Source organism: Stenella coeruleoalba (assembly GCF_951394435.1).
Source record: "Stenella coeruleoalba genome assembly, chromosome: 7".
Taxonomy (NCBI): Eukaryota; Metazoa; Chordata; class Mammalia; order Artiodactyla; family Delphinidae; genus Stenella; species Stenella coeruleoalba.
In genome coordinates this window covers 13,754,164-13,767,157 of record NC_137153.1, presented here as the reverse complement: position 1 = coordinate 13,767,157, position 12,994 = coordinate 13,754,164, and the positions used below count along the sequence as shown (strand labels likewise).

General features: G+C 45.8%; 2 protein-coding genes across 5 annotated transcripts in view; one reads left to right on the top strand and one right to left on the bottom strand.

The window, feature by feature from the left end:
- The window catches only part of GALNTL6 (polypeptide N-acetylgalactosaminyltransferase like 6), a gene marked incomplete at its 3' end in the record, with an annotated part of 1,147,279 nt that overhangs the window by 20,333 nt on the left and 1,113,952 nt on the right, over positions 1-12,994 (bottom strand). Inside the window, exon 10 of the mRNA XM_079925494.1 lies at positions 5,575-5,691. Coding sequence (XP_079781620.1) covers positions 5,575-5,691 — 117 coding nt within the window. The remainder of the gene's footprint in view (positions 1-5,574; positions 5,692-12,994) is intronic.
- Positions 11,280-12,994, top strand: part of LOC307188427 (uncharacterized protein) — a 262,819-nt gene continuing 261,104 nt past the window's right edge. For 3 of the 4 annotated variants that reach the window (XR_013828932.1, XR_013828934.1, XM_079925495.1), the window contains exon 1: positions 11,282-11,322. The gene's annotated coding sequence lies outside the window, so the exon portion shown is untranslated. Of the gene's footprint in view, positions 11,323-12,994 lie in introns of all 4 variants that reach the window. The other variant, XR_013828931.1, reaches the window with a different exon arrangement.

Here is a 12,994-nt window from a genome sequence, read left to right as displayed (position 1 = left end):
AGTTCTCATCACAGGAAAAAAATTCTGTATGTTTGGTGACGAATGTTAACTAGACTTACTGGGGCGATCATTTCACAATAGATACAAATATCGAGTCAATATGTTGTATTACTGAAACTAATATAAAACTGTATGTGAATTATATCTCAGTTTTAAAAAACTGTAGTTCCTTGCACTAATCAGGTGGTATGTGTTTCCCCTTCGGTGACTTTGTTCACAGGAGCCCCTCTGGTTGGAAGGCCCACATTCACTGGCCAACCTAGTTACTGCTCAGCAGTCCTTGAAGGTTAAGTTCAGGTGTCCACTCGCTAAGAAGCCTTCTCTTTGAACCCCTCCTTCCCATCCCCCACCTTATTTCTCATGATTATCCGATTATGTTTCTGTATCCCTCACTAGACCGTGAGACCCGTAATGGCAGGAACCACATCTTCTTCATCTTCGTGTTTCCAGCACCCAGAACAATTCATGACATTTAATTAATGTCCAATGAAATTTCTAGTGAATAAGTAAAAACTTGCACTCATTATATTAACAGAAATGGCATTGAGATAACTGTCAAGAGGAACTAAAAATTAGTCTTTTCAGGTTCTCTAATGAATTTGTGTTGTTTGTGTCTAATTACAACAATAATTAATTTTTTTGAGCTTTCAATTTCAATGATTCTAGGCTCAGTTACCTATTATTAGAATAAAAATTTTCTGGCCTGTACACCTGTCATTGCTTAAATCTTTATGTTATTTAAATATCACAACCCCTAGGTACTATAAGCTGTGCAACCCGCGCAGGAACCGGTGGCCTTGAGGGTTTATCGATTTTCTGCTTTGTCTCTTTTCCTCTTTTTGGTTTTTATACATGTAGAAGTCAGAGCTGAAAGGCTCTGTCATCATCACCCAGCTGGGGACAATTGGCCTGCAGAAGTGCAAGGACTGGCCACTGGCACACTTCAGGAGTCCAGGCTTGTGTACGCCTCTGTAGACAGACTTCTCTTACTTTTGACTTTCTTTCTGTTTCCTTTCTTTACTTTTTATCAAATAGATCAGTCAAGTCCAAAAGAATACCTGCGTGAAAGCAAACGGGCACATTCGTCTCTCAGCTGATTTATTCATCTGCTGTCACAATTACATCTCAGGGCACCCTCGGGTGACTTTTAGTTCTTGTTTCCAGCCTTGTTATTAGGGTGCAGTAATCATTCTCAGCTGTGCAGACTGATCATCCGCTTGTAGGCTTCAGTATTGGAGGCATTAGTATTATTATTATCACCTGGTGCTTACTTTCCTGCGTCCCGGGAGATGCGTCTTCGGATTATATAAACGGCTTTATTCTTCTGCACCTGCCATTAGCTAAGATTTTTCTCTCTCGTGTCTTTGAAATGCTGTCTCCTGCCACATAGCTTATCCTAATGGTAGTGAGGAACCAATCAGGCACCGAGCGTCTCATTCCTTAGGCCCACGTGCCCGCGTGCAATCGTGTCAAAGCAGAAACAGACAGACATCGTGCACGTATTTGATGGTTTGCAAACCCTTGGGCCGCTCCTCGCTGACAAGAAGTATTCAGATTTTATTCAGGTTCCCTGCACAATACCTCCTGATTTTTTTTCAGACTCAAATTCCTCAGCCTTGGAGTAAATTGATGTTCATTTCTCCACTTTCCTCTTTGAAGGGACACTTTAAAACGGATTCGGATTGATACATAAGTCGTACTTCTTGGTGTGTGTAACGTTGCCTGAGTCTGTATCGTGTTATACGAACAAGCTCATGAGCCTCGCTGCTGCACGTAAATTTATTATCTCAATGTTGCTACCTGACCTGAGAAGATGGAAACTATTTTTCTCTCTGTAATTAGTTAGATTTTATCGCATTGGCGTGTGGTTGGTAGAGGTCTCAGCTACCGCATGTTTCTCCTTGTGGTTTGGCATCCTCGGTCCTGAGGCTGACACTGCGTATCCATCAGCTGTCCTGTACCAGGTGCACTGATCCGCCTCCATCTCTGCACATCTCTGTCCAGCTCTGGGCAGGGCAGCGTCCTCAGTAGGACAGAGACTCCCCTGCAGGCTTCCTCCCAGCACAGGTCAGGGCTGCCCCCTGGCACCGAAGACTCCCCACACCCCGCCTTTCCATCAGACTCCTAACGACACATGGGGAGTGTTCTTTCCAGACCTCACAGTCCTACGAAGGCCTTTTTCTTCTTTTCTTTCTTGGTCCGCATAGGAAACTGAGGGCCAGCTCTCGGAGCTGCGGTGATGCCTCGACAGATGGCTGGAAAATGAATTGCACGCTCCCTTCTTGCAGGGAAGCCTCAATCATCCCCCTCTTCTGTGACAAAAACCGTTTTCTTACCAGGAGCTTCCAGAGACTCTCTTTAACTCCCCACAGAACTATTTTGTTTATTCATTTGTGTTTTATTTTTGCCATTAAAAAAAAAAATCATTCCAGCTCTAATAAGTGCCCCTTTGGTGTTCTTTGAATGCTTTTGAATCAAAAAGAGTGCCTATCACTTTCCTGTCCTGATATTCTTTTCTCCTCTGGGAATTTTAATCTAAATGTAGAAGAATGAGTCCTACTTTTTAGAAGTCATTGAGTAATATATCAAAAAAAGCGAACAGTTAACTACCGGAAGACGAAGCAGCTTGTGATGATTGAACCTCCACATCAGTATACGGTGATACGTATTTCAGATATGATTGACTTAACCTCCTTTCAACCTTGTTGCATTGCCCCGTTTTCAGAAGTGTCTAGAGGCTGGAAATCTCTTTCACGAGCTGTGGTAACCGATCTTTCGTTCCTCTTAGATAGTTGTCTGCTTGTCTAGTGCTGCCCTCTGGCGACTATTTCTGGAATTACACGTCATAGCTTTTTGCAGTTTAGCTTGGGGTGGGGCGGGGTCGGGGAGGAACTGAACCAAAAATTTTTAAATGTATGCAGTGTAGCTGGTTTTCTTTATATTTACGTGCAGCCGTCAAACAAAATCTGCAGCCCAGAGCATATTGCATTCTAGCACATTGCAGGGGATGGAGATGTTCAACCTGATCCAGGCATTCAGGTATGCAACCTTCGTATCAGCCAGCTGGATAGGTGTGTCTCTTGGTTGGGCTGAATAGAGATGGCAGAGTGAACTTTAACCCAACAGATACAGATTTTCCTTATAGCATTCTCCTTTTTCTTTTTTAAAAAATATCCTTTCCCACCCTAGATGCCAGCCTTACTGACTGGCCTTGAAGCCTTCTCTTTTGTTCCCAGGTTGCAGTCTGAATTGCTTCTTGGGGGAAACAGGCTGGCACCGTCCACCGCCCTGGTCACATCCCCGTGGTGCTTATAGAAAGGGACAGAGGATGGAGTAGGCCGTCAGCTTCCACGGATATTCCACACCCCGCAGTGACCCTTGAGCTGCAGGGCCTGCTTTAAAACCCATCTGATACGTGTCCACACGTGCAGGGTGTATTTGAGTGAGTGAGACGTAGTATTTGATGTTTGGCGGCTGCCTTGGACGGCGGGAGATTTCTAGTTTGGGGTTGGTATAAAGCGATCTGCGGGGAAGGTTGTGAGAAGGAAGAAGACAAAATATATTTGCTCTGCACCTCCTACCTGTGCAAGATGCTGGGACATCACGGACGATATTGATTCTCACAATAACCCTGTCCGTGAGGTGGGTGTTATTGTCCCTCTTTAAAGGGGGAGGGACTATGGCCTCGAAAGATATAACGATTTCACAAGGACGCACAGGTTAAACTGGCCGGGATCTAGGTTAGCCTGACCGAAGGCCCATGATCCTTCTAGAAGACCACGAGGCTGCGGGAGAAGAGGACAGGGGCCCGGTTCCCGGCCGGGGAGGGGTGGTGTTGGGTTAGGGGTTGTTTGGGTGGACTCTGGGCTGTGCCATGGGCTTGGTCTGCTGCTGCTGTTTTCCTCAATCAGCGGCTCTGCGCTGTACTGCAGGCCGGAGGGATGGGGATGCTCGGTGGAGAGGGGCCGACAGGCCGGGTCTGCACACCCAAACCACTCGTGGAGAACCCAGGCTGGGGGACGGGGAGCTTCACTGACTTGATGTTCAAGATGGACACTTGAGAGCTTCCCTGGTGGCGCAGTGGTTGAGAGTCCGCCTGCCGATGCAGGGGACACGGGTTCGTGCCCCGGTCTGGGAAGATCCCACATGCAGCGGAGCGGCTGGGTCCGTGAGCCATGGCCGCTAAGCCTGCGCGTCCGGAGCCTGTGCTCCGCAACGGGAGAGGCCACAACAGTGAGAGGCCCGCGTACCGCAAAAAAAAAAAAAAAAAAATGATGGACACTTGAGGAACCACTGGAGGAGAGAGCTAATGCCTTACTGGAGACTGCTTGCCTACTCTTGGTTTTCATGAGAGAAGCATTGTGGACAATTCTGGGAGACAAGGCATAAGCCCGACATAGGATCTTGAACTTGAGATGTATCCATTGGGGGGGGGGGGGGGCGGAGGGGTTTTCACTGTATCTGTACATTTTTTTCTTCTAAAAAATATGGCAGTAGCTGTAGATACTCGTTCAGTCCGTGTGATGAGTACACCAGGGTGTGCCGTAATTCTTTTATAGTTTCCTATTTGAAATATTTTATAATTTAATATTCAAATAATAAAAACGGGCAGACATAATTCTACCCACCGTCTCTCCTCTTTTACCAGTGACACAGTGTGAGGAAAGCCCCTTTCAAGGGTGTTTCAAAGAGGGTCAGGAATCATACCTCACTTAATAAAGTGAATTGCTCTGAAATGTTTTTCAAGCAAAAGCAATAAATAGTCTTCAAGCCTCCCCCGGAGTCCCTGCTGGGGAGTTATTGCCTCCAAGCGATCCTTTGTGTGTAAGATTACAAACTGCTGCTACGACCAGAGGTGTATGTAAAGTATTCTTTTCAGTAAACAGCCAGAGGGGGAAAATAAGATTAGAGAAAGTCACAAAAACTTACAGAATAACCGAGAATCTTTCAGTAAAACCATGAAATTTGCTTGGGAGAGTTACGTAGCACCCTACAAGCTTTGCATGGTTTGAAAATTACCATTCTGGGAAAGGCAATAGAAGACTAGGGTCACAATCAACATCTCTACCACCCTTTCTGTTATTATTAGCTTTTTAAAAGCATGGTCTATCTTTTGCCACCCTTTTATTTTTTTTTAGTATTTATTTTATCTATTTATCTGGTTGCACTGGGTCTCAGTTGCGGCAGGTGGGCTCCTTTGTTGTGGCGCGTGTGCTCCTTAGTTGTGTCGTGTGTGCTCCTTAGTTGTGGCGTGTGAACTCTGAGTTGCTTCGCGGCATACGGGATCTAGTTCCCTGACCAGGGATCGAACCCGGGCCCCCTGCATTGGGAGCGTGCTTAACCACTGCGTCACCAGGGAAGCCCCCCTTTCTATTATTTAAAGCATATTTTTATACACGACCTCAATTAACAATCACGACTGTTCTGAGAAGAAACGGAAGCAAAGAAGTGAAGTGATTCCCTTGACTGCAGAGCTGGGTGGTGACCTTTCAGGGCCTCACCCAGGTCCCACCTAGAGGTTTGTTCCCACACTGCCACCCCCCGCCTGCCTCAGCCCCTCCCCCCATAACGCACCTGTTCATGAGACCACGTCCTCTCAGAACCGTCCTTGACACAGACGTCCAGCCTCAGCTCGGTCCCTGTGGCTCCGTGCTTGCTGTCCACGCAGAGATTTGCTGCCACGTTTCGAAGCTGTGGAAAGAAGACAGGATGACGATGGGCTGTTTTTCATTGCACCCCTGGTTCCTGACCATCCTGGTGGAGATTCGGTATTTTTTTTTTTTGATTCCATGATGATTGAATGATGCCTTCAATTTATATGCAATTTATGGAGAGAAATCAGAGGATTAACTATAACCTTGCCCAGTCTACGTGTAAAGGAACATGGGAAGATTGAACAGCAAGACCTCAGCCAGGCAGTGTGGGAAGCTACGACCCAGGAGCACGAACGTGGAGTCCATGACTTCTGTATGATGGGAGATTTTTCTTTTTCAGGTAGTTCTTGAACTTGGAACTGGTTATCTTCCTGCTTCAAAGCATCTTCTCCCTTCACTACCTTAGCTGGGAGAGCTCCGCTATGAGGCAGGTGGTGCAGAGAAAAGCTGTGAGGAAGAGATCACTGTGTAAGAATGTGGTCACCTGACGCCCCCAGCGGCCTGGGATGGTCTTTGTCTGCACCTGTCATCCTGGTTTAGCATTTCTCCTGGATGATAAATTAATACCATCCTAGAGTATTAGCAAAACAGGACGGATAGTACCATTGGTGGAATCCTTTACTGGATGAAGGTTCTCTACATCATGTCTGGACTTTGAAAAGTTGCAGAATGAGAAAAAAACACTCATAATTCTTAGCAAGTATTTTGTTAACATGGATGTAAAGAAGTGAACAGTTGGGGGTGGGAAAAGGGTGAAAAATATCAACAGCAGAAACACCAGTGGAAAGAGTCTGGTTGCAGACACATCCCCACGTCGCATCTTCCTGCATGAAGCTTCCACCAATCTTCCTGTTGGCATCAGAACCACATCCTGCTGCAGAGCTGGGCAATGTCTATAGTTTGTTACTGAGGTGTGTCTGCTTAGATAAGCTCAAGGGTCACAATCCTTTCCATGCCTTTGTAGAGTCCTGGATTATAATAATCCCTTTAGGTACCACTAAGAATGGAAACAAGAACAGGGTGTACTCAACTGATCGTTTTAGTCACAGTTCTTTTGCCCAGAATGAGTAGATAAGGAATCTCTCCAGGATGGAAGGATGCCTGCCTGGGGCCTGATCCTCCTGGGATGGGGCGATGAGGCAGAGAGGAGCTTGTCATGTGATGTACTGGGTATCACGAATGGAATAAATAATGCCTGGATGGGGTGTGGTGGAGAGAGCTGTTTCATTTCCACTTCCTTTAGGAGCAGAGGCTGGTATAGTGTCATTCAGGAGTGAATCAATGTGGTGGATACCAATTTCCTTATCCACGGAATCTGGCAACAGCTGGGGTTTGTCTTCTGCTACTGGACCACTATTCTCGGGGTGTCTGTCCCCGATGACATGGGATGTGAAATAATGGAGGACACAGGGCAACAGTTCTGAACCCACTTTGGCCTATGGACCTCTCCGAAAATCCAAGGAGAGCTATGGACACTCTTGCAAAAACAAGTGGACAAACGGTAAGTGGACACACACACAAGCACTTTTCTATTCACTTTCCTGGGCACCATAGACTCCACATTTGAAGTTGAAAGAGGAAAAATGTTTGCCACCCCCCAAGCTCCCCCTCCCCCCTTGCAAATGAATTGACTCTTTCCTCTTAGCCTCATGGGCGATCTTGAAGGACAGGGGATGAACTAGGGCGTGTCGGCGAGCACCCCAGTCACTCCCGCTTCCTTCACCTTTTCTCTACCTCCTCAGTCAAGCACCAGGGAGGAATTTTACTGTGGAATCTGGGGAGCCATGCTTAAAATAGTCCTTTTGTGGACTCAGCTCCCAGGTGTGTGATCCAATTTATTTGGTGAAAGAGAAGCACCCTGAGGGGCAGAAGTCTGAGCTTGCATCTCTCTCCAGAGGCCAGCATCCATCAGCGCCCGTCTGAACTTATCTGGGGCCAGGGTGTTGGTTTCTAACTCAGCTCCACCCGACGGCTGTTGGAGAGAACTCTGGACAGAGCTCTCTCTTTACTCTTGGCCACTGAATTCACAGACTCACTCTTCTTAGAGAACCAGTGTCAGTGGATGCTAAAGGCACCTTCAGGGCATTCTTGTTCCCTCTCCTGAGTCCAGGAGCTCTGATCCACGGGGAGGGAAAAGCAGCTGCTATTGGTTTATGGCCACGTGGCTGCAGAGGGACAAGCTACACGGGCTCTGCTCTTGGAAGAGAAGGACTCGGGGAAGGAAAGGACCTGGAACAGCCAGGGATGCCGGGCAGTGTACCTGCCAGACCTGCCCGAGGATCTGCACCAAAGACATCAGAGACCCTCCTTCTGTTTCTAAATGCTATGAGAGTGAAAGGGCTCTAGCAGGGGTAGAGAAAACCATTTTCTAAACTCTTGAATGTTCCTTTTTGTTTTTAAATGAGAAAAATTTTTAAACTTTTTATTTTATATTGCAGTATAGTTGATTAACAATGTTGTGTTAGTTTCAGGTGTACAGCAAAGTGATTCAGTTGTACATATACACGTATCTATTCTTTTTCAAATTCTTCTTTCATTTAGGTTGTTACATAATATTGAGCAGAGTTCCCTGTGCTACACAGTAGGTCCTTGTTGGTTATCCATTTTAAATATAGTGTGCACGTGTCAACGAGAAAGTTTTTGAATATGCACCCTCAAACAAGTGTAAAATTACTGATAAATTATATACATAATTCCTGTCCTTGAATGTTCTAAATTCTCGCGCAAATGGCATCTGTGTAGACAATGGGATAAATGGCTGCAGAAACCAAATTTCAAGTTTCCAAGCCATAATTGTCCACATCTGTGTAGATTTCAGCCCATCATTGTGCCAGAGAAGAGATGCGGAGAGTTCCCTAGAGGACAAGGCGGGCACCTGGACTCAAGGCTCATCAGGCCAGCCTCACCTGCTGCTGTTTTCATTCCCACCTCTTCATTTAGAATGCACATCCCATCTTCGGCACATAAGCACAGCTCTGTCATAATAAACAGATGAGTAAAATCCCAACAGAACGGACCCTAATCCTTGCTTATCCATTTGAATAAAGTTTTCTTTCTAAAAAAAAGTAGACAAGAAAAAACACAAGTGATCTGGACTTTTCCCACCAGGGACTCTGTATTTGCAGCTGAAGGAAAAGCAGTTCACAGGCAAACACACGCCCAGATCTAGGACAGGGACACAATACATCAATGCAAAGCAGGGAATTTTCCTCTTCTGTTCCTGTGACGTCCAGCACCGAGACTTGGCAGCACTAAAATTGCATCAAGGAATCTGAGAGACACGGGGCAGGATTAGAAAGTGAGGTGGTGCTTGACTAGGAACGGGTGGGAAGCAGGAGAAAAATGGGGCAAAAGGGACTCAAGCTGTATGACAGGAGTACAGAGATAATCTGTTGGACGAGGATTAGGAAAAGGTCTGGCAGAGAGTGAAGGATTTCTTAGGTCTGCAAGAGACGTCAGGCTCAGTGGGAACCTTGGCTTTTCCTCCCCAACGTAAGAGGTTTTATAAAAGAGGCACAGGAGAAGGGGCGTGTGAAATAAATGTCGAGGTGGCTGACAGGTAATTCAGTTGGTTGTCGAAGAGACACTCGCCTCAGCTCAATGAACTGTAGAGGATGGTTTGCTATTCTCTCGCTCCCCATAGACTTGGGGTGTTTTAAGTAAGAAGGGGTACGTTCGTGACTCATTCAACAAACATTAAGTACCTGGTATGTCCCAGCCACTATGCTAGATACTGGTATACAGTGAAAAATAAAAAAGGATTTGTGGGTGAGATGGTGAAGGGGGTCAATAGGTACAGACTTCCAGGGGACTTGCCTGGCGGTCCAGTGGTTAAGACTCCAAGCTTCCAGTGCAGGGGGCGCGGGTTCGATCCCTGGTCGGGATCCCACATGCTGCACGGTGAGGGGGCCCCCCAAAATATGCTAAAAAAAGGTACAGACTTCCAGTTATAAAATAAATAAGTCCTGGGGATGTGATGTACAGCACGGTCAGGATAGTTAACCATACTGTGCTGTATATTTGAAAGCTGCTAAGACAGTAGGTCTTAAATGCTTTCATCACAAGAAAATTAGTCACTCTGTGGTGACAGATATTAACTAGACTTATCGTGGTAATCATTTTGTAATATGTACAAATATCAAATCATTATGTGGACACCTGAAAGGAATATGTTACGGGTCAATTATATCTCAGTTTAAAAAATTCATACGAATAAATTCGAATTCAACCCTCCAGAAATCTGTCTGCTTCTTTGAAAGCATGCCTAGTCCCTTGTGGTCCAGAAAGTCCTGACGCATCAGGACCAATGATTCTTGAACCCCCTCTGGCATGGTGTCCTCACTGGGCGGGGCATGTCTGGGGGAGATGAAGACCCCTGGTGGGGTCAGGGTCCTCAAGACCGTGAAGACGGCTGCAGAGACTGGACTGATGGGCTCCCAAAACTGTTGCTTAGTGATTCTCCTTCCTATGGACAACATTTCTTCAGATCCCAGAGCTCTGTGGGTGAGCATTATTTTTTCATTCTTGGAAAACTGTGACCTTTCTGGTGCCCACGGCATGCTGTAGCACCGAGAGGGCTTCGCAGCCGCCTCAGCTGCCAGTAAACCTGACGGGGCCAGTTTTCTTTCAGGGTCTTGTAGCTTTGATTGGATTTGACTAGTAAAGTGGGGAAAGGATTTCTCTTCGGAGAGCCCATAAACCTTTTTATTTTTTTAAATTCAGCTTTTATTGCAGTATAATTGACATATAAAATTAGATATTTATTTATTTTATTCGTTTTTAAAATTTAATTTTGGCTGCATTGGGTCTTCGTTGCTGCTGTGCGCGGGCTTTCCCTAGTTGCGGTGAGCGGGGGCTACTCTTCTTGCAGCGCGTGGGCTTCTCATTGCGGTGGCTTCTTTTGTTGCGGAGCATGGGCTCTAGGCGCGCGTGCTTCAGTAGTTGTGGAGCACGGGCTTAGTTGCTCTGCAGCATGTGGGATCTTTCCAGACCAGGGCTGGAACCCGTGTCCCCTGCATTGGCAGGTGGATTCTTAACCACTGTGCCACCAGGGAAGTCCTAAAATTAGATATTTAAAGTATGCATTGTGGTGAGTGAATATACGTTTACTTTGTGAAGGAATTCTCCTCATTTAGTTAATTAACACAGCCATCACCTCACATATTGATCTTTTTTTTTGTAAGATCTTTCAAGCTCTCCTTGCTTAGCTAGTTTCAATTGTACAATTCGGTGTTATCAACTACGGTCAGCGTGTTTTATATTAGGTCCTCAGACTTTGTTCGTCTTATTCCTGCCTTGAATGTGTGCTGCATTCTACTCACAACCAGGCCCAGCACGTGTTACAGGGGACCCCCTAGCGTTTAACAGTTACTTCTTTTTGAATCGCTACCACCTGACTCACATGACTGACCTCCCTACGTACTTGCCCGGCTCCAGCTGGTGATTGTTCTAACCTTGAGATCAGAACGTCTCCACCATGATATCTCATCCAATGGGAGGGAAGGGGTGTGCTCCTCTGCTGGTTTCCCTGGTAACCGACGAGCTCACCTGACATCGATCACCCTATAACTGGGTTTCCCCTTGCCCCTGGGAGCCAAGACTGCCTCCATGTTCTGCCCGCCGTCCACCGTTCACAGTGGGAGTGGCCCCAGGACCCGGCCTCAGACATGTAAGCTCCCCTATGCATTAACCACTGATGCCTCTGTCGCTGACTCCGGGCTCTTCCTTCCGTCTTAAAGCTGGGCAAGTACAGGCCTTGTAGGCCTGCGGGGTGCAGCCCAACATTTGGTGGAGTAGCCAGGAGACGGAGGAAACGCCCGTGAGCACCGAGATGTCGGGAAGTTAGGACGGGGAATGGAAAGTTTTGGGGCCGACCACTAACACGTGGGGCCTGAAAGTTTCGGGGGTAACCACAGGGTGGCCGTCCACTAGTATCGGGGTCTTGCAGTGGCTGACCTTGATGAATGGGGGCCGCCGAGAGAGTCCAGAGAACTCCTACACACCCCTACGGCTGTTGCAGAGATATTGGCCACAGCTGTGGGCTGGCCATTGTCGTTTATATTAAGAAAGGCCATGGAGGCTGAGCTAAGAGCCGAGGCGAACGTTAACTTGAATGCTGATTCCTGTTCCTCTGCAAGTGAGGCGTGTGCATGTGTGTGAATGATACGGATTATTCTCTATTCCTGTTATTTGTTTAAACTGAATCGGCTATTTAGAAACTAAAGAAAAAGCCGTGAAAATGCCCCAAATGGAAAGCTTTTGACATTGTAAAACGGGTTTTTGCTTATGCTGTTAGAGGAATTTGGCTTTCTAGGTGGAATTGGTATTTCTCTCCCTGTGCCTTTTGAGATATAAATGACCTACCTGGGCTCTCAGGAACTTTATTCCCTGAGAGTGAAGACAGAAAAGAGAGGCCGTTTAAGCTGTAGCAGGAAAACTGTGAGATCTCTGTGTCTGTAGAGATATATGCACGTCTATGTGTACCTTATAAATATGAGGTGTCTCTGCTTCTAGATGGCGTTGCCAGGATTGGTTTGTGGATGAGCTCTGTTTATTTGCTTAAAAGAAATTACAAGCTTATATGAATTCTTAGACGTAGAATGAATTTCAGGTTCATGTGATCTGGGAAATATTCAGTACTGAATTGATATCTGTTATTGAAGCTACTGAAGCTTGTTGGTTTGATTGATATAGAGATGTTTTTAGAGTCATCAATGTTAAGTGTAATACTTCTGTTGTACCTAGGTTTACTGGAGGTCAAATAAGACCTTATTATATCTGTTGCAAATTTGTCAGCAAGGAAAATAACTTGATATGATGAAACTTAAATGTAAATGAGATAAGAGCTTTTAGGTAAACTCTATAGGAATAGAGTAAACTCTATAGGAATAGTCCCTCCAGATTTTGCTAACTTGAAACTAAGTTCAATAAAGAGAATTCATTGACTATCTGGGTCATTTCAAATGGGATAAAATATTAGATTAATTGCTGGGCGAGTCTAAGTTTACCAACCTTTGCCTTCCTGGGAGAGGAAGACTAAAGCATAAATTATCCAATCAGGAAATGCCGGTATGACAAACAGTTCACATTTACTTGCTTCTTGGTTTTTGGTTGGTTCATTTCCTTTGAATATATGCCCAGAAGTGGGATTGCTGGATCATCGGAGTACCACACATTTTTGATTACTGTAACTTTGTGTTGCATTTTGAAATCAGGAAGTGTGAGTCCTCCAACTTTGTTCTTCTTCTTCAAGGTTGTTTTGACTATTTAGGATTCTTCAGATTCCATATGAACTTCGGAATGAGTTTTTCTATTGCTGCAAAAAAAGCCCTTGGAGTTTT